A 25960-nucleotide genomic window follows, 5' to 3' on the forward strand; every position below is an offset into this window, starting at 1 on the left:
AAATTACTTTGTAAAGATGAGGAGCCACACAGAATATAAAAGCTAAATTTTTAAAGCCCCATATTTGAAGTCAGAAGTTTTTCATTACATGGAAGAAACATCTATAGTCATTGAGGGAAGTGGATCCCAAAGGGCTAGAAAACTACTAAGAAAGAAAAATGACCTGTCAAAGGATAATTAAAATTACCTGCAGGCTTAGCACTGTGTACTACAATCCCTAGCATTCCACAGAGACATCTAGTAAGATAACTCTTTCCTCACAAAATCTATTTTTCAGTCAGATTATTCAGTAATATTTTCCATGGAACTATATTTCCAACTTTATATTGAAAGTGAATTGATAAATGGCATTTTCTTTTTAAAACATGCCTTGAAAGTCAGCTTCCTGGACTTTATCCTTTCAATAAGCCAAGGCAATAGAAGGGGGGTAGGAATCGAACATGGAATATAAATAATAATACGAGAAGAAAATACAAGTATAGAGAGGCAGAAAAATCGAAAGGCAGAAACATAAATGCTGCAATTTGAAATCTACTTTGTCTCCTGAAGGATGCTGAATGCAACAATTAACCTAACACTAACCTCCACCCACACTTTCCACTGACTCAGTGGGGGCACTTCAGAAAGCTACAATTATGAGCTGCACATAACACAAAATTGTTAACTTGCTCATTTACCGGCACTCCTATTCCCTAAATATTTCATTTCATTTCCTAATGTGAAAGTTCCACTGACATAAAATATAGGTACTTTGTCTCAATAGCTACAAAATCTACATATATCCCATGTTAAAATGACAGATAAGCCCCATAACGAAGCTTAAGATATGCCTTACACACATGCGAATTTCTCTTATATTTACAGTAATCTGAATGAATATGCCAGTCACTCCATCTTGAAACATTAGGATTAAAAAATCATGAAGATTTGAGATAAGAAGAAGGTGCTTCCCACTGGATAAAATAATTTCTACAGGCTCAGTGGGATTTTCCATTTTCCCCCAGGCTTTGTCTCTTACTCCAAAACTGGCGTTAATAGTAATTACAACAGAACTGCCATAAATGACTAAGTATTGCCGTAAATGACCATTTAAGTATCCATAACCATTCTCTCCCCTCTCCTGGTTCATTTGCTTCAAAACATTTCAACTGAATGAATATACCATCATGGTTTCAAAATTCATCCTGGGATGAAGAGACCTCCTTAACAATTCCCTAAGGCTTCCCTAATGAATATCTAATCACACTTACAACATCAGTATTTTTTTATATCCTATCTTTATCAAAAGTTCGCCCTCTTTTTCTTTTTTTCATGATTCCTTTGTTGTTTTTCCTTACAAGCCTGCAATACTTGTATGATCTTGAGACCTCATTGCTATCATGTTTTCATTCTATTTGGAGATAAGATAAACCACCAAAATTAGAGAGTTCACAAAACAGCAGAGTTATTCAGGGGCCTACACAGAGACATTTTAGGAAAGGCGTGAGTGTTAAGACATCTTGAATTCCACCGTTAGCTCACAGTGTACTTTTCCTTTGTATACTATCAATTTTTCTACAGTTAAGCTCATCAGCCCTTAAAAACTCATACAGGTGGCCATCTGTATCTGAAGATCATCAACTGTGGAATCAGCCAACTGCAGATTCACCCAAATGTAAATCAAAAATATTTGAAAAAAAATTCTGTCCAGGCTGAACATGTACAGACTTTTTGTCATTTTCTGTAAACAATATACTATAGCAACTATGTACATTGTTCTAGGTATTATAAATAATTTAAAGATTACTTAAAGTACATGGAGGATGTGACTTGAGCATCCTCATGTTTGGATATCCACGGGGAGTCACAGAACCAGTTCCCCAAGGATACTTAGAGATGACTATATGTGTTTTCACATTTGTCATGCTGAACAATAAAGAAATCAGCAATGAGAGCCATCCAACCAATAAGCCAAGCCCTAGTTTGGTGTGAAGGCCTGTGTCAATGGTCTGAGAATGGAACTGTTCTCTTCTTATATTATGACTAGAATGTTATCAGCTGATATGGATCATTTTGATTTTCTGTTATTATTCTTCTTTATAACTTATAATCATTTTCTCTAATAAATTTTAACATATCAAGAAAAACCTCATATCATCTTCCAGCTCAAAAATCTTGGAAAGCCTTCTAAATGAATTCTAACTCCTTAGAATGACTCAAAGCCTCCTACAGTCCCTGCTGTCTCTATGCCTTACCAGCTTCTTTCTACTCTTAATATTCTACTACTTTCCTTCGTGTCTCCTGTGGTCAAGTGGACTGTTTCAAGAATAAAACATACATCATTGTTTTCTAACTCCAAACACAGATGCATTCTGTCTTTCAGGTCTACCTGTACCTCAACATAGATGCCACAACTTTCATGAAGTCTTCTATGTTCCACGTAATACTTCATGTGTCTTGCATACTTTGGCATCTGTCATGTCCTACTGACACCAACTCAAGTTCTTTGATTACCACACAAAGAAAATTGACAAGAGGCCAATATGAACCCAAAGTTTCTTGGAGGTTTATGCTTGAGCAATGGGAGGCACCACAGAGGTAGGGGGTTCCCAAGACTGGCTCAATAACAGGAGCTGGTCTGTATTTTTTTTCAGGTGGGGAGGTGTGGCAGCTCTTTGATCTGCACCCTTCTGGGTGTTCTCCTTTCCCTTGGGCCCCAGTACTAGGTTTATACTTCTGAGCAGGCGTTACTGTTTCTCCTGCACATGTCACTCAACATGGTCCTGTGTCTCATTGCTGCCACCCCAGGAAGGTTACATACAAGTTGCATTGAGCTGCACTGGGCATAAGGGAAGGCAGTAGAGGATTTTTTCAGATGGATTGTGGGGTACTCCCTGCTCCCTGTTGGTATGGAGCTGGATGGAGTAACCTGCAGTGGGAGATCTATTAGTGTTAGGGCAGGAGGGGTTTGATTTTGTGAGTCCTGCTTTTATCCTGTCTCACTACCCTGTTTTGAAAATAATTGTGGAAACTTGCCTGAAGGGCAAGAGTCATATTTTATTTATTCTTTTCTCATATACTTCCCTAGAACACAGTAGATCAAATATCTTCCAAATGTGAACAATCAAAAATAGATGAACTAATTTTCTGTAGTAAATGTACATTATCTGCTAGGCAGTATGGCTGTTCCACTCATTCTTTTATTCACAAATATTTATCAAGCATTGGTTACATGTCAAGCAATGAGCATACAGTGGGCAACCAACATTGTCCCTCTGCTCTTGGAATTTACAATCTAGTATAATAACATAGCAGACTATAAAAGGCACTGGATTTTTAAAAAAAAAAGATTTATTTATTTACTTGAAAGTCAGAGTTACACAGAGAGAAGGAGAGGCAGAGAGAGAAAGAGAGGTCTTCCATCTGCTAGTTCACTCCTCAACTGGCCACAATGGCTGGAGCTGTGCCAATTCAAAGCCAGGAGTCAGGAGCTTCTTCCAGTCTCCTATATGGTTGCAGGGGCCCAAGCACTTGGGCCATCTTTTATTGCTTTCCCAGGCCACAGCAGAGAGCTGGATTGGAAGTGGAGCAGCTGGGACTTGAACCTGTAGCCATATGGGATGCTTGCACTGAAGGCAGCAGCTTTACCCGTTATGCCACAGCACCGGCCCCAAAGGCACTGGATTGACATTTGTGTTCCAGTCTGAGCATTGTTCTTCACTAGCTAGGATAACTCGAGTAATTTATAGAATCTCTCTGGGTCTCATTTTCCACTATTGGTTAAGTTCTGCATTATTTGCCACCCTTTATAGCTCAAAAAAGTTATTCTATTTTATATGGACCCTGAAGAAGCGTGTTCAATTATATACACACACACACATACACACATACCTCAAGGCGCTAACTAACTGTTAAGTTGCTTTCTCTCTATGTACACCAAACACAGAACTACCACATGTCATTGCCTAGTAAGACATATTAAGTAGCTACAAAGCAGCAGAAATCAGCTTCAAAAATATTCTATTAAGTCTGGCATAATTTGGTAAAAGGAATTAAAATAAGTTTGGGGTATGCATTTGGCATAGCAGCCAAGAAGCCACTTTGGATGCCCACATCCTACATCAGACTGCATGAGTTCAGATCCTGGCTCCATTCCCAAATGCAACTTTCTACTAATGTATACCCTGTGAGGCCACAGATAATATATCCCAAGTAGCTGGGTCTCTGTCACCCATGTGGGAGACCTGGATTGAGTTCTGGCATCAGCCCTACCCAGCCCTGGCTGTTGTGGGTATTTGGGGGAGTGAATCAGCAGATAGGAGCCCACTGCCTACCTGTTTCTCTCCCCTTCTCCTTTTCCTTCTTCCTCTTCTCCTTTCCCACCCTCAAATAAGAAAAATAAAATAAAATAAAATAAAACTTCTATATACATATATTTATGATTAGTATTGTACTGAAGAAGTGATGAGTGATTGGAAAATTCTGGCCAGGAAGTTTCCCAGAGTTGTGAGTATTCCTCCATAGTTCAATCAGGCAACTGTGATGGGAAAAAATGATCTGTCTCAATTAAGTACAGTACTCTACAGCAAAGTTGAGGATATTAAAAAATGGCCAAACTAGTCTTTTGATTAATTTTGAGGACTATAAAAAGGAACAATTCAAAAAACCATTAAAAGTGAATATGTTTTCACTTAAGGGGATCAGGAGTGGATGAACCTACATGACCTAGGCATTATCTGTCAACTCAGGGGAAGAAAATGCCTCAACGAATGACCAAACCAGGACCACAACTCATTTTTATGGATTGTACACAATATTTTTTACTTTCTCAGACCCAACTTAGTCTCAGCATATGGCTTTGCTTCCTTCTTTATTGAGATCACAGAAACTCTCCAACAGAAACTCCACCAACCTCTTCACAGTGCTACAAACCCAACAGCAATGATGTCGATATTTCCATGTTTGGCTTCCAAGAGAGGAGCTCTCCTTTTACCAAGGCCTATCTTGCCATCTATGCTCAAATTTCCCTTACTCCCACCTATCTTCTTGGAGGCTATCTGATATCTATTACTATTTCTCTTGTATCTTCAACCTTACATCTCTGCTAGCTATTTCTACCTAGTTTCCAAACATACTGAAGTCTCTCCTTAAACAAACCCCATTCACACATATATTAACCCATCTTTTTCTCTTTTCTTAAAGATTTATTTATTCAAAAGGCAGAACAACAGAGGGGAGGGTAGAGAGAGAGAGAGAGAATCTACCATCCTCTAGTTCACTCCCCAAATGGCCCCAAGAGCCAGTCAGAACTTGGTCAGGCTGAAGCCAGGATCCAGGAACTCCATCCAAACCTCCCCACATGGGTGGCAGGGGCCCAAGTATTTGGGGCCATCATCTGCTGCCTTCCCAGATGCGTCAGCAAGTAGCTGCATCAGACATGGAGCAGCTGGGATTTGAACCTTGTTGAAAACAGTGGCTTAACCTGCTGTGTCACAAAGCCAATCCCCATCTTTTTCTTTATCCTTCACAATCTTCTCACAAAATGTCACTGCTTCTATTTCATTGACTCTCACTCACTACACAACCTATTCCAAACCGCCTTCCTCCTCTACCTCTACACCCAATCTGCTTTCAATGACCTTTCGCACACTAAATCCAGTGGATTTATTTAATGGCTCCCGTTATTCTCTCAGCAGCACTTATGACACAATTGCCTGTTTCTTTTGCATACTCTTTTTTTTGTGTGTATTTCAGTCTCTCTTAACTTTCCTTCTACCTTTTGTTTCTCCTTTCCTTTACCCTCTTTCTTTATATGAACTTTAAAAGTAGGATTCTCCCCAGGGTTTAATCTGAGACATTCCTCTGTAGTGCTTTTTTAATGTACATTCTTCCACTCTAGTGATTTCAATTACAATTCAAATGATTCTCAAGTTCATACCTCTATTTCAGAATTCTCTTAGCTACAAATACATCATCACTTATGACATAACCATCTTTATATCTCAAAGTCATATCAAACTTGATACATTAAAAATTAAACTCATGTTCTTTTCTTCCCAAACACTTCTTTCTTCAATATTCCTTAATACCATTCATCCACTCATTTATGTCAGAACCATAGGAGGCATTTTTCATATCTTACCTCCTTTGACACTTCTACTTCCATCCAACCTATTACCAGTCAATGTTATCCTGAAATCATTTCTAGGATCTGTCCACTTGAATTTCAGTTCCATTTTCCTAGTGCAAGCTACAATAATCTTTCACCTGGATTGCTGAATGGCTTATTAAAAAGTCTCTTCTAATTTATAGCTGCTCACTGTACCCCGATGATTGTCCCATAGCATTCACATAATTAAAATATGTATATATGCATTTCACTTATTCTTCTGTTTGAGACTTCTTAATAATATCCTATTTTTCTTGGAATGAAATCCAATGCCCCAAATGTGGCTTTCAAGTTCTACCACTTTTGCCTCAGAGAGCCGGATGCTCTGGATATGTCTTCTGTTGTCATGGGCATCGTTTTTTGCTGCTTTTTGAAAGGGTCAAGTACCTTCATGCCTAAGGGGCCTTCCACATCGGGCACCTTATCTTGGAATACTCTGTATAGCTCTCACCTCTGCTTTGTTAAAAGCTAATACTCATTTTCCACATCATACCTCAAACATTCCCTCTCTAGAGAAATCTGCTCTAAATCCCCCAATTAATTTACATACCAGTTATAGGCTCTTACTGCATTATGTACTTTACTGAATAGTGCTTGTAACTATTTTAATTATGTAATAATTTCAATAGGGTCCTGAAAATTGAATTTTTAGTGTTTATCACAGTGAAGGTACATAGTAGTCACGTGACACAAAATTAGAGAGTAAATAAAGAGTGCATCTCTTTCTCTCTCCCTAGCTCCCCTCCCTCTCTCCATCCCTCTTGAATTAAATAATATTCATAATCACTGATAATTAAATTTTCTTCCAAACTTTGAAAGAGAACCACTGAGATTTTTTTAATGATTATGGGATGGTGCATAGAAGTGTTACTGGAAGGAAAGAAAGAGCCCACGGGAGTAGTCACTGTCCCTTGTGAATTGCCACATATCCACATATGAATTGCCATGTATCCATTACTTATCATTTGTTCTTGGGATGCCTCCACTTGTCTTCTCCAGAGACAAGGAGAACAAGGTAAACTGAACAGAAAAAGAGTTCTGCTTTATATTCCTGCTCTACATCAATATTTTTGTATTTTCTTATCACAATTATCTGATTGTTTATGTCAATGACTCATTTGCAGAATTCACAAATGACACCAGTGTATAGATAAAAGAATATTTATGTGTATGCAAACACACACAAATCCCTACATTATAAACCAAACAGAAATTTAAATTAGAACATTCCTCGTCTCTTGAGATAGGTGATGTTCATGTTCCTGCATGACTACAAATTCAGTTGTAATAAAGATGAGGCCAGCAGAGAGCAGTGCATGCACCAGCTTTATAAATATGCCTTGGACTACTGTGATCAAAATTTAATGAAAGTATCATTTCTCATTGTCAACTTTAGAATTGCCTCCCAATTAATGAATCAATGTATCATTTTATTTGGGAATTAATACATTAAGCATCCATTTTCCTGTGGTCCTTGATCATTTCATCTGAGGGGAACAAAACAATAAAATATCTAAAAGTGGATCTATTATGTGACATGGTGACTATAGTTAACCTACTGTACACTAGAAAAATGCTAGGGAGGGCCCAGGTAAGGTGTACTCACCACTAAACTAATAAGTATGTGAATTAATACTGATATTTATTAGCCAGATTTATATATAATCCACAACGTATGTATTCTTCAATACTTCATGTTATGCTTAAGAAATATAATTTTATCCATCATCTTTAAAAAAGTGAATTTATCTAGGCTTTCAATTTTTATCTTGCTTTAGATATAAGCATCCTCGCAGAAAGTTAGGATATTCGTCTTTGACTTACTGAATTGCTCAATAGTGCATGGAACCATATATTTAAATTGTTCCTTTTTAAATTTTGGTGTTACAGGACTGGCATCGTGGCTCACTTGCTTAATCTTCTGCCTGTGGCGCCGGCATCCCACATGGGCACTGCTTCTAGTCCCGGTTGTTCCTCTTTCAGTCCAGCTCTCTGCTGTGGCCCGGGAAGGCAGTGGAGGATGGCCCAAGTGCTTGGGGCCCTGCACCCCATGGGAGACCAGGAGGAAGCACCTGGCTCCAGGCTTTGGATCAGTGCAGCGCGCCAGCTGTAGCGGCCATTTTGGGGGTGAACCAATGGAAGGAAGACCTTTCTTTCTGTCTCTCTCTCTCACTGTCTAACTCTGTCAAATAAATAAAATAAAATAAATTTTGGTGCTAAAAAACAAATAATTTTTGCCATTTTTTTGGCCAAGGAGAAATAAAAATATAATTTTCATTTGGCTAGCTGGTTAACTACTTTTCAATAGTCAAAAAAGATACTTTTAAAACCTTTTATCCTGGCTGGCATTGTGGCATAATGGGTTAAACCACCATATGCAATGCCAGCATCCCAAATGGGTGTTGGTTTGTGTCTTGGTTGCTCCACTGCCAATCCAGCTTCCTGCTAACACTCCTGGGAAAGCAGCGGAAGATGGCCCAGATACTCAATGTGGGAGACCCCATGGAGGTCTTGGCTCCTGGCTTTAACCTGGCTCAGCCCTGGCCATTGTGGCCATTTGGGGAGTGAACCCCTGATTAAAGATCTCTCTATACTGCCCCTCTTCCTCCCTCTCTCTGTAACTTGGCCTACTAAATAAATAAATCTTAAAAAAAAAAAAAACCTTTATCTACTTTTAACATTTTCCTCTTTTATTGCTTTTTCTTTTCACATTTTACAAAGGTTGTGTACATCTTTTAATATATCACTGACCATATTTAAGGGGTACAGTGTGATATTTCAAGACATTAATACATCATGTACCGATAAAATTATGGCACTTATCATTTCTATCTCCTTATCATTTAATTTGGGAACTTCAAGCCCTTGTTTCAAAATTCCTTGTAAAATAGATATGAGGTTAGCGTGAGCTACAGTCACTCCGCTGTGCTGTATAACACTAGCATTAATTCCTTTGCTCTAAAACTATTTTGGTAGCCATTATCCAACCGTTCTCTACCCCTTTTTCCAACCACCCTTTCCAAGCTCTAATAATCACTACTCTACAATCAGATAAACATTTTTATTATTACTTTTTTAGTTTCCACTGAGGAGAGAAAACATATAGTATCTGTCTATCTGTGCCTGGCTTAGTTTACCTAATATAATGTTTTCTAATTCCACCCACTTTACTGAAGATGACAGGATTTCATTCTTCTTGATGGCTGAATAATATTTCATTGTGTATATATGCCACATCTTCTTTCTTCATCCATTCATCCATCAGTAATCACCTAAATTGAGTCCAAAACTTGGCTACAATGAATAGTGCTGCAATAAGCATGAAGTGCAGCTTTCTCTTTGATATGCTGACTTCATTTTCTTTGGACATTTGCTCAGAACTGGCATAGCTGCTAGACCAATTTTTAGTTTTCTGAGGAATCTCTTTACAGTTTTCCATAATAGTTAATTTGCATTCTCACTGACAGTTTAAAAATGTTCCTTTTCCCCCACACTCTGGTCAGCATTTGTTATTTTTATCTTTTTTTTTTTTTTTTTTTTGGACAGGCAGAGTGGACAGTGAGAGAGAGACAGAGAGAAAGGTCTTCCTTTTGCCGTTGGTTCACCCTCCAATGGCCGCCGCGGTAGCGCGCTGAGGCCGGCGCACCGCGCTGATCCGATGGCAGGAGCCAGGTGCTTATCCTGGTCTCCCATGGGGTGCAGGGCCCAAGCACTTGGGCCATCCTCCACTGCACTCCCTGGCCACAGCAGAGAGCTGGCCTGGAAGAGGGGCAACCGGGACAGGATCGGTGCCCCGACCGGGACTAGAACCCGGTGTGCCGGCGCCGCAAGGCGGAGGATTAGCCTAGTGAGCCACGGCGCCTGCCTGTTATTTTTATCTTTTTAACAATAGGTATTCTACCTGAGTTGGGATGATATCCATTGTGGTTTTAGTTTGCATTTCCATGATGTCTAATACCATTGAGCATTTTTCCATATATTTGTTGTCCACTTATATTTCGTCTTTTAATAAATGTCTATTCAGATAATTCACCCATTTAGAAATTAGATTTGTTTTGTTAAGGATGAGGTATTTGAATTCCTTATATATTCTGGGAATCAATTCTTTGTCAGATGAGTAATTTGAAAATATTTTCTGTCATTTCTGCAGACTGTCTCTTCACTGTTAGTTGATTTATTTGTGTAGGAGCAAGAAGCTTTATATATATTATTTGTCTAATTCCATTTATGTTGCCTGTGACTTCAGGGTCATGCCCCTGAAATCACTTTATTGCCTATATCAGTGTCTTAAAATGTTCCTCCTATGTTTTATTCTAGTAGGTTCATAGTCTCAAATATAATATGTAGGCCTTTGATCTATTTTCAGTTGATTTTTATATAAGATGAGAGACAGGAGTCAAATTATAATGTTCTGCATATGGATGTCTGGTTTTCTTAACACCATTTACTGTAAAGGCAGTCCTTTCTACACTGAATGTTTTTGAAGGCTTTGCCAAGAATCACTTGGCTGTTGATGTATAGCTTTATATTTGGGATCTATATTCTGTTCCATTGATCTATGTATCTGTTTTTATCCCAATACCACACTGCTTTGATTATTACGGTTCTCTACTATGTCTTTAATTCAAATATTATGATACTTGCATCTTTGTCCTTTTTGTTCAAGACTGCTTTGGTTACTTGGGTCTTTTGGAGTTTGACATGAATTTTAGGATTGCTTTTCTGTGAAGAATGTCATTGGCATTTTGATGGGGACTGCACCAAATCTGTGGATCACTTTGGTACTTATAGCTATTTTAATATTGATTCTTTCAGTCCATGCACATAGAATGTCTTTCCATTTGTATGCAAGTGAGTGTGTGTGTGTGTGTGTGTATTCTTCAATTCTTTTCATGAGTGTTTTGTGACTTTCATTATGGAGCTTTTTCATTTAACTGGTTACATTTATTTTGAAGTATTTTATTATTTCTATAGCTATTGTGAAGATTTCTTTCATTTCTTCTTCAGCAATTACTGGTATATAAAAAGCCTATTGAGTTTTATATTTTGACTTTGTGTCCTATAACTTCAGTTCTAGTAGTCTTTTGGTAGAGCCTTTAGGCATTTTTTATACAGCATAATATCTTCTGAAAAAGATAGATATTTTTGCCGGCACCGTGGCTTAACAGGCTAATCCTCCACCTTGCGGCACCGGCACACTGGGTTCTAGTCCTGGTTGGGGCGCCGGATTCTATCCCAGTTGCCCCTCTTCCAGGCCAGCTCTCTGCTATGGCCTGGGAAGGCAGTGGAGGATGACCCAAGTGCTTGGGCCCTGCACCCGCATGGGAGACCAGGAGAAGCACCTGGCTCCTGGCTTCGGATCTGGAGGGTGAACCAATGGCAAAAAGGAAGATCTTTCTCTCTCTCTCTCTCACTATCCACTCTGCCTGTCAAAAAAAAAAAAAAAAACAAAAACAGATAATTTTAATTTCTACCTTCCAATTTGTATGCCTTTTATTTCCTTCTCTTGCTCAATTACTCTGGCTAAAACTCCAGTAGGGTATTGAATGAAAGAATATCACATATTTTATTTCAAATTTTTTTCTGTACTTACATTACTTGACAGGAAAGCAGACAGGAAGAAAGAGACAGGCAGACAGAGAGAGAGCTCCCATCTACTGGGCTATTCCCCAAATGACCCTAGAGTCCAGGGCTTGGTCAGGCCAAAGGTAGAAGCCAGTAACTCAATCCAAGTTTCCCACATGGATGGCAAGGATCCAACTATTTGATCCATTATCTTCTGTCTCCCAGGATACATATTAGCAGGAAAATGGCATTGACAGTGGAATCAGGATTCAAACCAAGGCACTTCAAATACAGGATATGAGCATGCCATCCAGTCTAGTCACTGCTTGGTTAAATGCGCACATCCACATATTTTATATAGGAAAATCGTCATCAGTCTATAGCAATTTGCTATTTTTTAAAAAATAAAATTACTTTAGAAATTCAATTAAATATGGTATTTCTATAGATAAGAGATAGCATCTAGCCTATAAGAAAATGCATACATTGCAGCAGGAATAAGATGGTCACAGGAATTATAATTTGAAAGCATGACACTGAAAAGGGCCACATTAATGCAGGATTACACAAAAGAACAATGCATCACTAAGCAGAATTGATGCTCATCAAGATGATATAGAGGAGGGCTTTATGGCAGGTTATGCTGCCACTTGGGATGCCTGTGTTCCATATCCGAGTGCCTGGTTCTAGTCCCAGCCACTTCACATTTCCAATTCTGCTTCCTGTTAACGTGCCTGGGAGGTACTAGAGCACAGCCCCAGTACTTGGTTCCTGTCACTCATATGGAAGTCTGCAATGGAGGTCCAGGCTCCTGGCTTTGGCCTAGCCCAGCCCCTGGTATTGTAGGCATTTGGAGAATGAACTAACTGATGAAAGATGTGCCTTTCTCTCTCTGAAATAGATAAGTCAATCTTATTTAAAAGAAAAAAAGATGATTGGCCAGCGCCGCAGCTCACTAGGCTAATTCTCCACCTTGTGGTGCCAGCACACCGGGTTCTAGTCGCGGTTGGGGTGCCGGATTCTATCCCGGTTGCCCCTCTTCCAGGCCAGCTCTCTGCTGTGGCCAGGGAGTCCTTGGGCCCTGCACCTGCATGGGAGACCAGGAGAAGCACCTGGCTCCTGGCTTTGGATCAGCGTGATGCGCCGGCAGCAGCGCACCGGCCCAGGCAGCCATTGGAGGGTGAACCAATGGTAAAGGAAGACCTTTCTCTCTGTCTCTCTCTCACTGTCCACTCTGCCTGTCAAAAAAAAAAAAAAAAAAAAAAAAAAAAGATATAAACAAGGATTCTCATTTGTAGCACAATTTGAAAAGCAAAAATCTAGAAACAATCTAAAAGTACACCTAAAGACATATTCCAATGAAATTTTGTGAATTAGTTAAGATTATATAGGTCTATATGTATTAATATAAAATATTACTAAAATAAGCCAAAATGTCAAAGATAATATAATCCTGCTTGAATTTTTTAAACAATAGGTGAGTGCCTGAACACACATGTATGTATGTACACACATGCACACACATATACTAAAAATAAAAAACTCCATGTTAATGTTGAGGACTTGTGGTGAGCGGGCTTTTGCAATACTCTGAATAATATGTCATGGGCTAGTCTTACATGCAAAACTTCAAAACAAATAATTTTTTGAAAGAGAGAATATATAAAAATATATAAAAGACTGAATAAAAGAGTTTCTTTGCTTATCTAATAGGAATAAAAAGAGCAGAGATTTATTTACTCCCTGCCCTGTTATGGCATTACTTTGAATTGAGGTACACAAAAAACTTAATTATTTAGCTTATTTTGTCACAACTGACCCATGTAATAATCCAGGTGACAGGAACCTTGAGATGTTCATTCGAGTCAAGACCATCCTCAATTGGCTTAATTTTTTCCCATTCTGGCTAAATCCTTAAGAGGCCGTAACAAAGTCATAATTGGGATTATTATGTGAGAAAATGCTTTGAGCAAGAAGTAAAATTAAGAAATCTTCGGAGGAGGACTGTTCTCCCCGACACTGCACTTGGGAAGCAGATCCACCTCGCATAACTGCACAGACTCATCAGACAACAAGCACAGAGAGGTCTGGCTGCAGGGCAAGGGCGTTAGAGTTCATCCAGCACCAAAAAGCCGGGTATGGCAGCGCTCAGGGTGAGAACCAGCTTCAGAGAAGCACAATTTAATTCCACTAGGCTTTGAGAAAAGAGTATTTGATGCTTCAAATTGAGCCCAGAAAGACTATATTTCAATGTGAACTAATTACAATTGTAGAAATTTTTCTTTAAATTCGGGCACTGCAGGATAAAAACTAATTCGAGTTTGGAGCTCTCTTTGGGATGTGCTGCTCATGCTAATGGTGCAGTTAACTTCTAAACCGGCTAATTACTGACAGGTATGCTTGCGGGCATCCTTACACTAAATTCTGTTAGTATCTTCGATTATGTACTAAGAATCTGGGAGCAATTCGAAGATGGTCTTCTTGTCTGTTTCTCCCTAATGTCCTTAATTCCATAATACCAAAATTGGAGAGAACTTCAACTACTGGGTAGGTTAAGCTAGGTTCAATGAAATAGAAGGCAGAAAATCAAGGTGGTTTTCAAAAGGTCATTTAAGCTAAAGTTCCCAAAAAATAAGCCCTAACCATGGCCAGTCACTTTTCTAAGGGTCAAAGTGACAGTTAGCTTTTACTATGGTAAGATTTCCTAGAAATGTACACATGCCCTTAGAATCACATACCCCTTCTTCTCTACTTTTCTATGACATCCCTTACAAGATGCTAGTCTACTTGGTTAGTAGTCTTCTGGTTCTAAATTACTAAAAGGGCTCTTTCTGCTGAAAGGTAAGGCATTTTATTGTACATCAAAGGGTACTTCAAAAAGTACATGGAAAGGGGGAATTTAAAAGTAAGCTTACTTTGATGCATTCTTGAAAATAGCTTTTTTCATAATATGGATTTCCCATGAACTTTTTGAAGACCCTGTGTAACTTCTTTCTATACCTCAATACTTTCTATACCTCAATAAACTTACATTTTAATTCCATTTTTCAAAAACTTTTTAACGGTACTTATTCATTTATTTGAGACAGGGAGAGGGAAATAGGAGGAGAGAAAAACAGAGAGAGAGAGAGAGAGAGAGAGAGAGAGAGAGAGAGAGAGAGAAAGAGATAGAGAGAGAGCACTCCCATCTGCCAATTCACTCCTCAAATGTCCATAATAGCAGAGGTTGAGCCAAGGTCAAAGCCAGCAACCAGAAACTCAATCCAGGTTTCCCACGTGGAGGGCAGGAACCTAATTACCTGAGTCATCCCCACTGTGCTCCAGGGTCTCTTTTAGCACAAAGCTGTAGTCCAGATCTAGAGCTTGGTTTTGAACCCAGTACTCTGATATGGGATGTGAGAGTCCTACCAGCAGACCAAACACCTATCCCCTCCAGGAACTTTGTTAAGTACCCTCATATACATACAAAAGAAGTTCAAGTTTCTTAGGAAAGACAGTGTAAACTGCCTTCAAGAATCCTTCAGGATCCAGAGTTTCTTTTTTTTCCTGGATGCCTTTAACACATAAAAATTTGTAATATTTTTGTTGATATCACTTTATAATTAATTTAAGGTATTTAATTCATATCTGGTTATTTTATAAACTTCTCAAAAATAATATATCTTCTAATTCTGAGGCCTCCCTAGGTCCAGTGTCCTAATCTGTATGGTACAAATTGGTGATTTTAAAATTTTTTCTATCCAATACAATTTAATTTTTTTCTCAGAATTACTCCTTCCCTCCTGCGTATATCATCACAACTTCCCAACTTTTTTCTGGACTGTGGACTGCACTCATCATTGTTTAACTGACTTTTGAGAAGAAAACAGAAAACCTTCAATACAGCATTTGCACATCTCCCTGGTGTAAATACGCCCATGAAGGTCAACACGAAGACACCATTGTAAAGTCAGTGACAATAATGTTGAGACAAGATGCCCATAACCGGATCTCACACAACTTTGTGAACAAGCTTCAGTACACCAAGGTTGGAGGCATCACCACCTATGAAAACATTTCCTGAGCATTACTTGCATGTCATCTTAAAAAATTAATTTGTCTTTTATCCCTTGTATTTCTTTGGTAATCTTAAGACATAAATATGATCTAAAGATGTACAAAGAAACAAATCATAATCTTTCTTTAAAATCACTATCAAAAGATCAATAATAACTCCCAGCTGTGAAAATAGAAAAATATTCATTTCAAAATAAAACAAAAATATCACTTAGAGTCTATGAATCAAATAGGCATAAATTAAGCATCTTAGAACCAGAAAGGTTTTGCACTTAGGAATTATGTGTGTTATTGCCCATGACAGAATCAGAGTAAAAATTAATTATTATATTCATGATTTGTATGATAACTGGTAATGTAAGATAATGTAAATAAAACTCTGCAACTGTGGGATGATTATTCAAATTTCAGATTTCCTCTTCCATAAGTTCTTTTTTATTTCTTTTGAAGGCAATGAAATATAATTAGAATTGACTTTTAATATTTTCATTTCATCTTTAATTTTCTAACATCCAGCTCTGAATTAGTAACTCTTCATTTCATTCTGATGTTAGTAATTTTAATGTACACGCCGCAGCACAAATTTTTTTCTTAGTGCAGATTGTATTTGTGCATTTTATTGTCTGATAGGCACAAAGTAATTTATGAGGGCTTCATTATATTTCTGTTAATGACATTACAGACTCTCAATGGTTCTCTTTAGGCTGGTTTTTTCCTTTTTATGTTCTTCTAAAATTTTATTTATTTGAAAGGTGAAGAGGAGGAGAGGGGGGAGGGAGAAGAAGGCGGGGGGGTGGGGGGGAGAGAGAGAGATTGAGAGATCAAGTCCAACAGTTCACTCCCTGAATGCCTGCTATGGCCAGTGCTGGGCCAGGCTTAAGTCAGGAGCCTGGGACTCAACCTGGGGCTCCCACAGGGGTTGCAGGGACCCAAGTACTTCAGCCATCACCTATTGGCACCCAGGGTTCAAGATGCTGGAATAGGAAGTAGAGCCAGGACCCAAACCCAGGCAACATGATTCGGAATTAGGCAGCCCAAGCTGTCTTAATCACTGTGCCAAACACCTGTGCCCTGTTTTTTCTTTATACTGAACTATAGAGTTTACCCAGAGCCACAACATGCCAGTCACCATCCAGGCTTTGTTCTCCTGCTCCCTGGAATAGTATTGTGTTTGGTGATCTTGATGTTATTGTAGACCTAGTTCAGTGATCATTTTGCCAATTCTTTGCACAGTACTTTGTCACTTCCTGTTTAGGTCCTTTTTTTTTTTACTGTCATTCTCTGCCTTGTAGAACATAAGCCACATGAGATCAGGAACTCTCTCTTACTCACTGCACTGTCCCAGTGCCTAGAACAGTACTTTCCGTATGGTGAGTATGGCAAGTATCTGCAGACTAGACTAATAAGTACTATCAAGACTGATTTTAGGTAAGAAGGTCTACTTAAGATGATGTTTTTAAAACAATGTAAACATTTATGTTCCAACGTGTAGATTGACGCTTCATCTTAATCTTGTTCCATTTTGACAAAACTGTGTGATTAAGAACATTAATGTGTTATCTTAAATCAGTCAAAAATAATTTCTAACACTCGGGCTGAAAGAATTCCTGTTGGAAGGTGTTGACTTCTTATACAAAATTGTGCTTTATTATACTTCATTTATAATCTAACTAAACACATTTTCTTGGTATGCTAATGCTTTATGCAAACCTCCTTCTTGATTTTGTCATATAATTTAAGATTCAATTAAGTGAATCAGACCCCAATGTAGCTTGAATTTTCTAACAAGAACAAATTTTATATTTCACAAAGTGTGCAGTTGTTTTCACATTAACCTATATTTGTACAGAATGGAAGCAGTATTATAGTTCTTTTGTCATTTGACCTAACTTACCTTCATGCATTTCTCTTAAGAATATCTCAAGCACAACAACAAAAAAAAGGAGAGGCCACACACACACACACGGAACTCTGAAATTAAAGACTGAAATAGCAAAATCTTCAATAAAATTGGGTGAAGTGTGGTGTTTCTTAGTGGAAATCATGGAGACTCTTGTACTCAAATGCCACTATTTTTAAGCCTAAGCTGTAGCTTTACTTATCTCCAAAATGGGATAGGAATACTGACATTTGGGGGCTGGAAAGAGAGGAAGAGAGAGACCAACATAGCATTAAGCCTGGCACGTATAAAGTGTTCAATATGTACTTATTGAACAAATTAATTACATTTGAAATATATTACCACTGAACTAAAATACTGTATGCCATTTAATGGAAGAATGTGATGATTATGTAACCAGATAGCTGAGATAAAAGTATAATTAAGGATGTTTTAACAATTCTCTGATTAACACACAACAGAACAACTAGCTTGTAAATAGGTCAAGGATCCTGACCTTGATGAACACTGTGGTTGGTCAGGGAGTGATGAGGCAATTACTCATGAGACCTGAGCCTGGGCATACCCACACAAGCAAGAGTTGAAGGAGACTTTCCTGTAGCTCTGCAGGTTTCTAAAATAAATTCACTACTATTATTGGAGAGACAGTATTCATACTTTATTAAAAAATTCTACCAGATAATGAATTATTATTCATTCTCTATACCCGTGTATGCATCGACTTGCCACTATTAGAAATAATAAGTGATGAAAATAGGGTGATTTGCATTTCCTTTTTCTTTCCCTTTTCATCCCAAAGAAAAAGCTACACAGAGTCATCATAAAAGAATGATGGAGCAAGTTTCCCATTAGGGAGCTCGTGGCGCAAGTCCAGGAAACCCAAATATAAAAATGCTACCTTCATCAACTTGACAATCTGGGATTTGTGTTGAAAACAGGTAGAATGATGACTTTTAACTGTATGAATCAAGCTACTCAAATCCATATTTCTAACTAAGTATGTTGTTTAAAGACCTACATTAGTGACCAAGGGATTTGTATAACTGCTTCATCCTTAATTGTGGAATGACATTTGGTCTTTGTGCAAAACCCTGGAACACACTCGGATATCACTGAACACAATTCCACTTTACTGTGTTGCTTAATTCCAGGGATGTGAATAATGATCACCAACCAGAGCTGTTTCCTCCTCCTCTGGCTCCCACAACACTTCCCTTCTACCGCGCAGAGAGCATGAACCGCACAGATTTTCATGACTTGCTCAGAATTTGTCTCCCAACAGGGACTGAGCAAAGTCCAGAGAGGGCCCTATCTCACCACGCTTTCACAACCAGGCCCCAACACAGTGCTCGCCACAGCCCGGGTGGGATGAACGCTTATCTGAATCAAAGTGCCTATTCTTTACTGTGTTCAAAGCACATTCACATGTATGATCCAAGGAGACACTCAGAACAGTGAGTGGGGCTGCAGGACAGAATTAACTCCCTCTGCGTGATCAGTGTCCTCATGTCCCTTTTTTGACGAATGAGGAACGTGAGGGATTATGTGACAGCTGAAGGGCACTTAAGCAAGTCTTGAATTTCGAGATCAGAGTTCTTTTAAAAACACGAAATGAACACATACTGAACTATTTTCATGTGTCTTTAGGGCTCTGCTAAGTGTGTGTATGGCCAGTCATCTCTAACCTTGTCATTGTTGGTGAAATGGTACTTTTGTTTTTCAGTTGTAAGACCCTAGGATAGAAAAGACCTTCAGAAATCATCCATATGTAATTAGAAGAAAATGGCATCGATTATATGCAAATATTTTGCTGCAAAGCAGTGTCTGCCTTTAAGAGTTTATTGCTAGTCCAAACACTTCAGCTGTGTCACAGGGAAGGGGATGGAGATAGCTTTGTCATTACCAGTCCTGCACCCACAGTCACGCCCACTCTGCCCATAGAAGGTTTCTCTGTGCTTCTTAATTTTATGATCAGGAAATCAGTCCTTACTGTGCAAGCCAGTGAAAGCAGTCCGTCTCCTGGCGCAAAGGGGGAGCAACAGAATCCTGCTCAACTGACTCCCAAGTGAGCCTTTTCAACAACATCTCCTACCAAAGCTCAGGCTTCAGGAAGGCAGGCTCTACCACGCCCCCAAATCAGGGCCTGGCCCATGGTAGTACCACCCCTAGCTCCATTTCTGGCACCTGTGTTAATTAATCAGTACCACCTTTGGATAACAACTGGTTATACGGCAGTGAGAAAAAGTGCTAGGTCCATGTCCCATAAACTTCATTATAGGAACTGATCTTTTTTTTTTTATTATTTAAAATATTTTAATTGGTTTGATTTCAAAGGTTAAGTAACCTCTAATAAATTTACACCCAGGTCCCCGATAAACGTACCTACGGATGGAACCCTGGCTTTATGTCAGTTATCTCGTATACTGTTATAAGTCAACATTCCAAAAAAAAAAAAAACAACTTCAACAGAAATTAACAGCAACTATGTCATTGAGCCCAACACCAGAAGGGGATGAGATGACTGGCTCGACAATTTCTCTACATCTGAAAAAAAATCTCGCCTGCCCACCTCCCTCCCCCAAATCCCCTCTCTTCCCGCCTGCCCGCCCGCCCGCTCTCCTCCCTTGCTCCGACCATTTTATCTGGGTGGAAAGTTGAAAGAGAGCAAGGCGCCAGCTGCACCCACCCAGCGCTCCCGGGGGCGGCATAGCAAAGTTCTAGGGCAAAGCCTTCCTCCGCGGAGCCCGGCCAGGCAGGCGCTCTCGGGTACCTGCTCCGCGCCGCGCCGCGCCGCGCCGCGTCGGAGGCTCCGCCGCTGCGCGGAACACTTGCGTCTCCATCTGGCCACCAACCCACCCAAGCTTTCTTCGCCTCCACCGCCACCTTCCTTCCTCCCCCCTCCGCCCCCTCCTTTCCGTCTTCCCTCTCCACCCCCGCCCCCAATCTCCTCCTCTTTTTCTCACTACAAGCGGTTGCTGATGCTGAAGCCGAGCGTCACTTCGGCTCCCACGGCAGACATGGCGACATTGACAGTGGTCCAGCCGCTCACTCTGGACAGAGGTAAGGGAGCGGCTCGCTCCGCCAGGCCCCTGCGCCCCCTCCGCCTCCCCCTCTGCCGCTGTCAAGTCCCCCCGCCAGGCCCCTGGCCGGGTCGAGCCCCGGCCGGCGGCTTTGTTGGAGCGGATGCGCGGGGTAGGAGAGGGGGCAGAGGCGGCTCTCCCGGCTGGCCGGAGACGAGGTGGCCACGGGGCCGCCTGCCAGCCTGCGCGGCCGGCGGACTCGGGAGGAAGGAAGTTTGTCCGGGCGCCGGAGGGCGAGGGTGTCCTGGCGGCTGCCCGGGCGCTCCCCGGGGGTAGCCGGGCGCAGGCTGCCACGGCGGGGAGCTGCCCTCTGCCGAAAGGGCAGCGCGGAGCGCTGGAGCTGTGCCCGGGCCGGGGGCACCGCGCCGCCGAGCCCGGCTCTCCCTGGCTTCGCGTGGCCACCGCGGCGGGGGTCGCCCTGCTCCGGCCGCTGACAGCGCCCGGTCGGTAGCAACTCTTCCGCGTCTCCCAACCCCAGCCAAGCTGGTTCTCTCCCAGCCAGGTTGTCACCGCGGTGCCCGTGCTGCGGAAAGCGCGGGTACGAAGCGCAGGGTGGATTAAAATTCAACTTGTGACCCGCGACCCTGTGGCTGCTGCCCTCCGACTTGAACGGAAAAACAGTGCGGGTTCCCCAGGACCCCCGCCGCCCGGCTCCCCGAGCCCGGGGACTCTATCCTGGGGCGGTGACGGCCGGCCTCGGTGATGCACCAGAGCGGGGCTGTACCTGTGCCTGGGGTGGTCGGGCTTCCTGTCTGGCTTCACTGTCCGGTTGTGAGGGCGCTTGAATCCCATGGCTCTGCAGAGGAGGGCACCCGCTAGTCCCCGACCGCAGCGGCCGGACTTAGGACCCTGGGCGGCCATTTGGAAATGGTGTGCTCTGGGGAAAGATGTTTTAGTCCAATGTATCTCTGAAAATGTTCTTGTTGGCGGATTAAACTGGACGCTGGGGCAAGGAAAAAAAAAAGGCATCCTGCTGTGAGTTTGAGGTTTTTAGTTTGGAGAGACGGTACTTGACTTTTAACTCTCTCTCGGTGCGAGAACAGATGTTGTGTGAACCCATGGTAACCTTACTTAGGTAAGAGTTGCAAAATAACAGCATGATTGATTTTATATTAGGAGACGTTGATTGGCAAACCAGCAAACATGCAACTGTAGTTAAAGAGCTCAGAAATCTATTGTATAATCCACGATTTCACCCCCAATATCAGCAGCTGCACTAAGCAGGATAAATCCATCGCCACTAAGAGCCCAACAGATGGGAAGCTATTAGAAACTATGGATTTCCCAAGTACTTCTGTGGTAATGTGATGAGCTGTTACATTGTCCCATTATGAAAATCACAGTCACTAAATATCCCAAGTCAAACGATGATGGTAGGAGCGAAACCTCCAAGAATATTGCATTCCTGAGTAATTTTATATACTATGCCTACTACTACTGCTAATAATGTTATTACACTTTTGGGGTTTTACCTTAACCCTAGGATGCCTCAGCCAGTTGTTAAGAGGAGATACTCATTAAATTTACTCTTTAAAAAATACATTTGTTTATTCATTTTAATTTAAAGTCCAGAGAGAGGCAGAGAGGTCTTCCATTCTGTGCTTTACTTCCCAAATGCCTGCAACAGCCAAGGCTGAGCCTGGCTGAATCCCGGAGCCCCCATCTCCATCCAAGTCTCTCATGTGGGTAACAGGGTCCCCAGTGCCTGTGGGTACATCAGCTGCCTCCCAGGATGCATCCACTGCAGGCTGATGGGAAGCGCAGGACCCGTCCCTGGGGTATGCGATGCAGCCACAGTGCGGGCTTAACCTACTACCCTGCCGCCTCAAGATTGATTCTCCACTGTGCCTGTCCTCCGTGTGGTTGTCCATGCAGTAGCTCCGGAGGCAAGCAGAAAAGACGAGTTTGAATAAGTTCCCCAGCAGCTCATGCAGGCTGCAATCTAGACACTGCTGCATATGAAGTCTACCTATAAACATTTTCCATCTTATTGAAATGATGATATTTAATCATTAAGCTTATAAGAAGGATTTCTAAAATATTTCCTTAAAAAGAGGGATATCTTTATTTTTTTAAAAGATTTATTTATTTATTTGAAAGGCAGAGAGAGAGGTCTTCCGTCTGATGGTTCACTCTCCAACTGGCTGCAACGGCCAGAGCTGCTCCGATCCGAAGCCAGGAGCCAGGAGCTTCTTCCCGGTCTCCTACACGGGTGCAGGGGCCCAAGGACTTGAACCATCCTCTGCTGCTTTCCCAGGCCATAGCAGAGAGCTGGATCAGAAGTGGAGCAGCCGGGACTACAACCGGCGCCTATATGGGATGCCGGCATTTCAGGCCAGGGCGTTAACCCACTGAGTCACAGTGCCGGCCCCAAGAAGGATGTCTTTTAAAGAGTATTTCTCTGTATCAGTATTTCTCTGCATCCTAGCCGCCACTTTCGTATTCACTTCGTATGAGCCAGCTAAACTCTGTGGACATCACTTTTCTTCTGTGCCACATCAGGACTTCAGATTAGATGATTCTGACAGTGCAGATTTAGCAGTGGACAATTCAGTTAACTGACGTTAAGACACAGTTTTTGGTTATCTACTGGGAGATTTTCCAGATCACCCCTCTCCTGGGCCACTTTTGCTAGCCTTTGATGGGTTCTAAATTTACCCACTGCTCTGGCCTCTTCAAAGCTCTTTTCACATTCTATTGAGTTTGCCTCCCATTGGACTGCATTTATCTCCCATTGACTGGAGCTCCTTGAGGAAAAGATCATTTTTTTTTCTAAAAAGACTTATTTATTATTTGAGAGGCAGAGTACCAGAGAGGGGGAGAGAGAGAGATCATCCACCTGCTGGCTCACTCCCCAAATAGCCTGCAATAGCAGGAACTGGGCCAGGCTGAAGCCAGGAACCAGGAAGTCCATTTAGGTCTTCCAAACGGGTGACAGTGGTCTAAGTTCTTGGCCATCTTCTCCTGCCTTTCCAAGTGCCTTTGCAGGAAGCTGGATGAAAACTGGCATTCCAGTCTGACGTGCTGGAGTGGCAAGTGGTGGCTTATCCCACTTCACCATACCATGGTGCCCATTTGCAAATTCATTTTGAATTCTCAGTATCTGTCACAGTCCCTAATGATAAAATCAGAAATTGCTGTAAGGTAGTGTAAGCTAAGGAAAGCAGTAACTTAAGCAATGTTAAAATGCAGGGCCTTACTAGTGAACTGAAGCACAGTTCATAGTTTCATAGTTTTGGTCCTGGAAAAGATGAACGTGATAACACGGGCCCTTGGAGCTTAACCTCCCTTTACCCTATACACATGATGAGTTTCTACCCAGACACTGCTTGCCAACAGTGTGGTTTTTAACCAAGAAGAATGCTGGGAAGATGAGCAAAGGAGAGGAAGGAAGAAAGATGCTTGGCAAAGCTTTCCAAAGGCATCTCAGGGAATCTAAGTCCATACGCCACAATTCTAGGGTTGCTAGCTCTTTTCTAGTGTCTTCATTTTAAAGATGAAAAACATGACAGAAGTAATGAGATGGTTTCAAAGTCACTATATTAGTGGCATCATTGTCCAGAGATTTACCTCTCCCCGAATTCAGATGGCATACACTGTGAACTTATAAACCTTAGAAGTATGCACCTGGCTTCTTGGGTCTTCGGGAAGTAATTTATTTCAAGGGTCAGGTTGAACCCTGAAATAACCCTCAGGGTGAATTCAGACTCTCATGACCCTCTATCTGTACTGAACTCTTCCATCCACCCATGAAAACGTCACGTTAACCGTGTGGGGATCCCTGGGTGGCTTTGGCCAGAGTAGGTTCCTGTTCACCCTTGTCCTCTACTTCTTGAGTGCTTGTTTCACAATTTGTAGCAAGTGTGTATTATCAATAAGCTGTGGATGGATTTCAAATTACATTTTTCATAAACTGGACCCTGCTGTGGAATCAGTATACATTGAAGCACTCAACAGACATAAGTCTGTTTTTTGTGGTAATTACAGCCCACTAAGGGAAAGAGACTAAAGAACTCCTACACCCACATAAAAAATTCATTCAATATCTGTTTATCACCTACTATTTAAAAGATGCTATGGAAATACCATGAACAAAGTTTCTGCTTTTATGGTCTGTAACAGTCTAGTGGTAGAGAGAGGTAATTAAGAAGGAATTACTTAATTTAACAAATAAGTGTTACTTACACCAAGTTTTGCTTTAATCACATAAGTTAAGTCATACAAATATATATATATATATATATATGTGCACACATGCAAATATGTATACATACGTAACTATTAGTGTTAGGGACAAGAAATAAAACTGGATAAAACAGAGTGATGGGTGCTGCTGTTTTAGATTTATGAGTCAGGGAAAGCCATCCTAAGTGAGGAAGGAAACTTTAAAGATACTTGGGGAAATGTGTTCAGGATGTAGATGCACACTCGTGTGTGCATCCTGGGAACATCAAGGAAGTCAAGTGTGAAAAAGTGAGCAAGGGGCAAAATGGTGGAAGACAAGATGCATCAGGTTGGTAGCCAGGGGAGAGATGATGCAACTCATATTTAGGATAGTTTAGAATTATTTATTCATTTGGGAGTGTACACTCTGTTGCACCCTCTAAATCCTTCCATGGCCAGGAGTGAGCGGAGGCAGAAGGTGAGAGCACAGAACTCAATCATGTTTCTCATGTGAGTGGCAGGAACTCAATTACTTGAGGCATCTCTTGCTTTTTTCCTGGGCCTGTGGTAATAGGAAACTGAAGTTGGGAGCTGGAAGTGGGGTTTGAACCCAAGCCGTCCATTCTGTGTAGGAGATGGTATCTAAACCACTATGTCAGACTCCTATCCTCTGGATTTCAGATGAGCTGAACACACAAAGTACTCTGATGAAAACAAACATGTCATTGTGGTCCGGAATAATTGGGATGGACCTTTAGGTAGTGTTGGTAAAGGAAGACTCACGGAGAAAGGAAAATGTAAATCGATTTTGGATGTATTATATTAACAGGATCCTTAGGAAAAACCTTTGGAGAGATAAAAAAGAGGACTTATACAAAGTACATTCCCAAATTCACATCCACAATTTTGCTACCACCTATAACCAAAAAAAAAAAAAAATGATCAAAAATAAAATTACCAGGAAATAATTGAACTCTATGGATGCATTCTGGGGCAGAAATTTGGTTATGCATACCAAAGGAGGTCTACTTAATAGCTTTTCCCTCT

At 41.0% G+C, this 25960-nt stretch overlaps 2 protein-coding genes across 2 annotated transcripts in view; one reads left to right on the plus strand and one right to left on the minus strand.

Moving 5' to 3' along the window:
* The window catches only part of ACSS3 (acyl-CoA synthetase short chain family member 3), a 353512-nt gene extending 331960 nt beyond the window's left edge, over positions 1-21552 (minus strand). The window contains exon 1 of the mRNA XM_062203158.1: positions 21474-21552. The gene's annotated coding sequence lies outside the window, so the exon portion shown is untranslated. The remainder of the gene's footprint in view (positions 1-21473) is intronic.
* The window catches only part of LIN7A (lin-7 homolog A, crumbs cell polarity complex component), a 167487-nt gene continuing 162174 nt past the window's right edge, over positions 20648-25960 (plus strand). Inside the window, exon 1 of the mRNA XM_062203159.1 lies at positions 20648-20729. Coding sequence (XP_062059143.1) covers positions 20648-20729 — 82 coding nt within the window. The remainder of the gene's footprint in view (positions 20730-25960) is intronic.

The sequence above is a fragment of the Lepus europaeus genome, chromosome 10 (assembly GCF_033115175.1).
Source record: "Lepus europaeus isolate LE1 chromosome 10, mLepTim1.pri, whole genome shotgun sequence".
NCBI classification, from domain to species: Eukaryota; Metazoa; Chordata; class Mammalia; order Lagomorpha; family Leporidae; genus Lepus; species Lepus europaeus.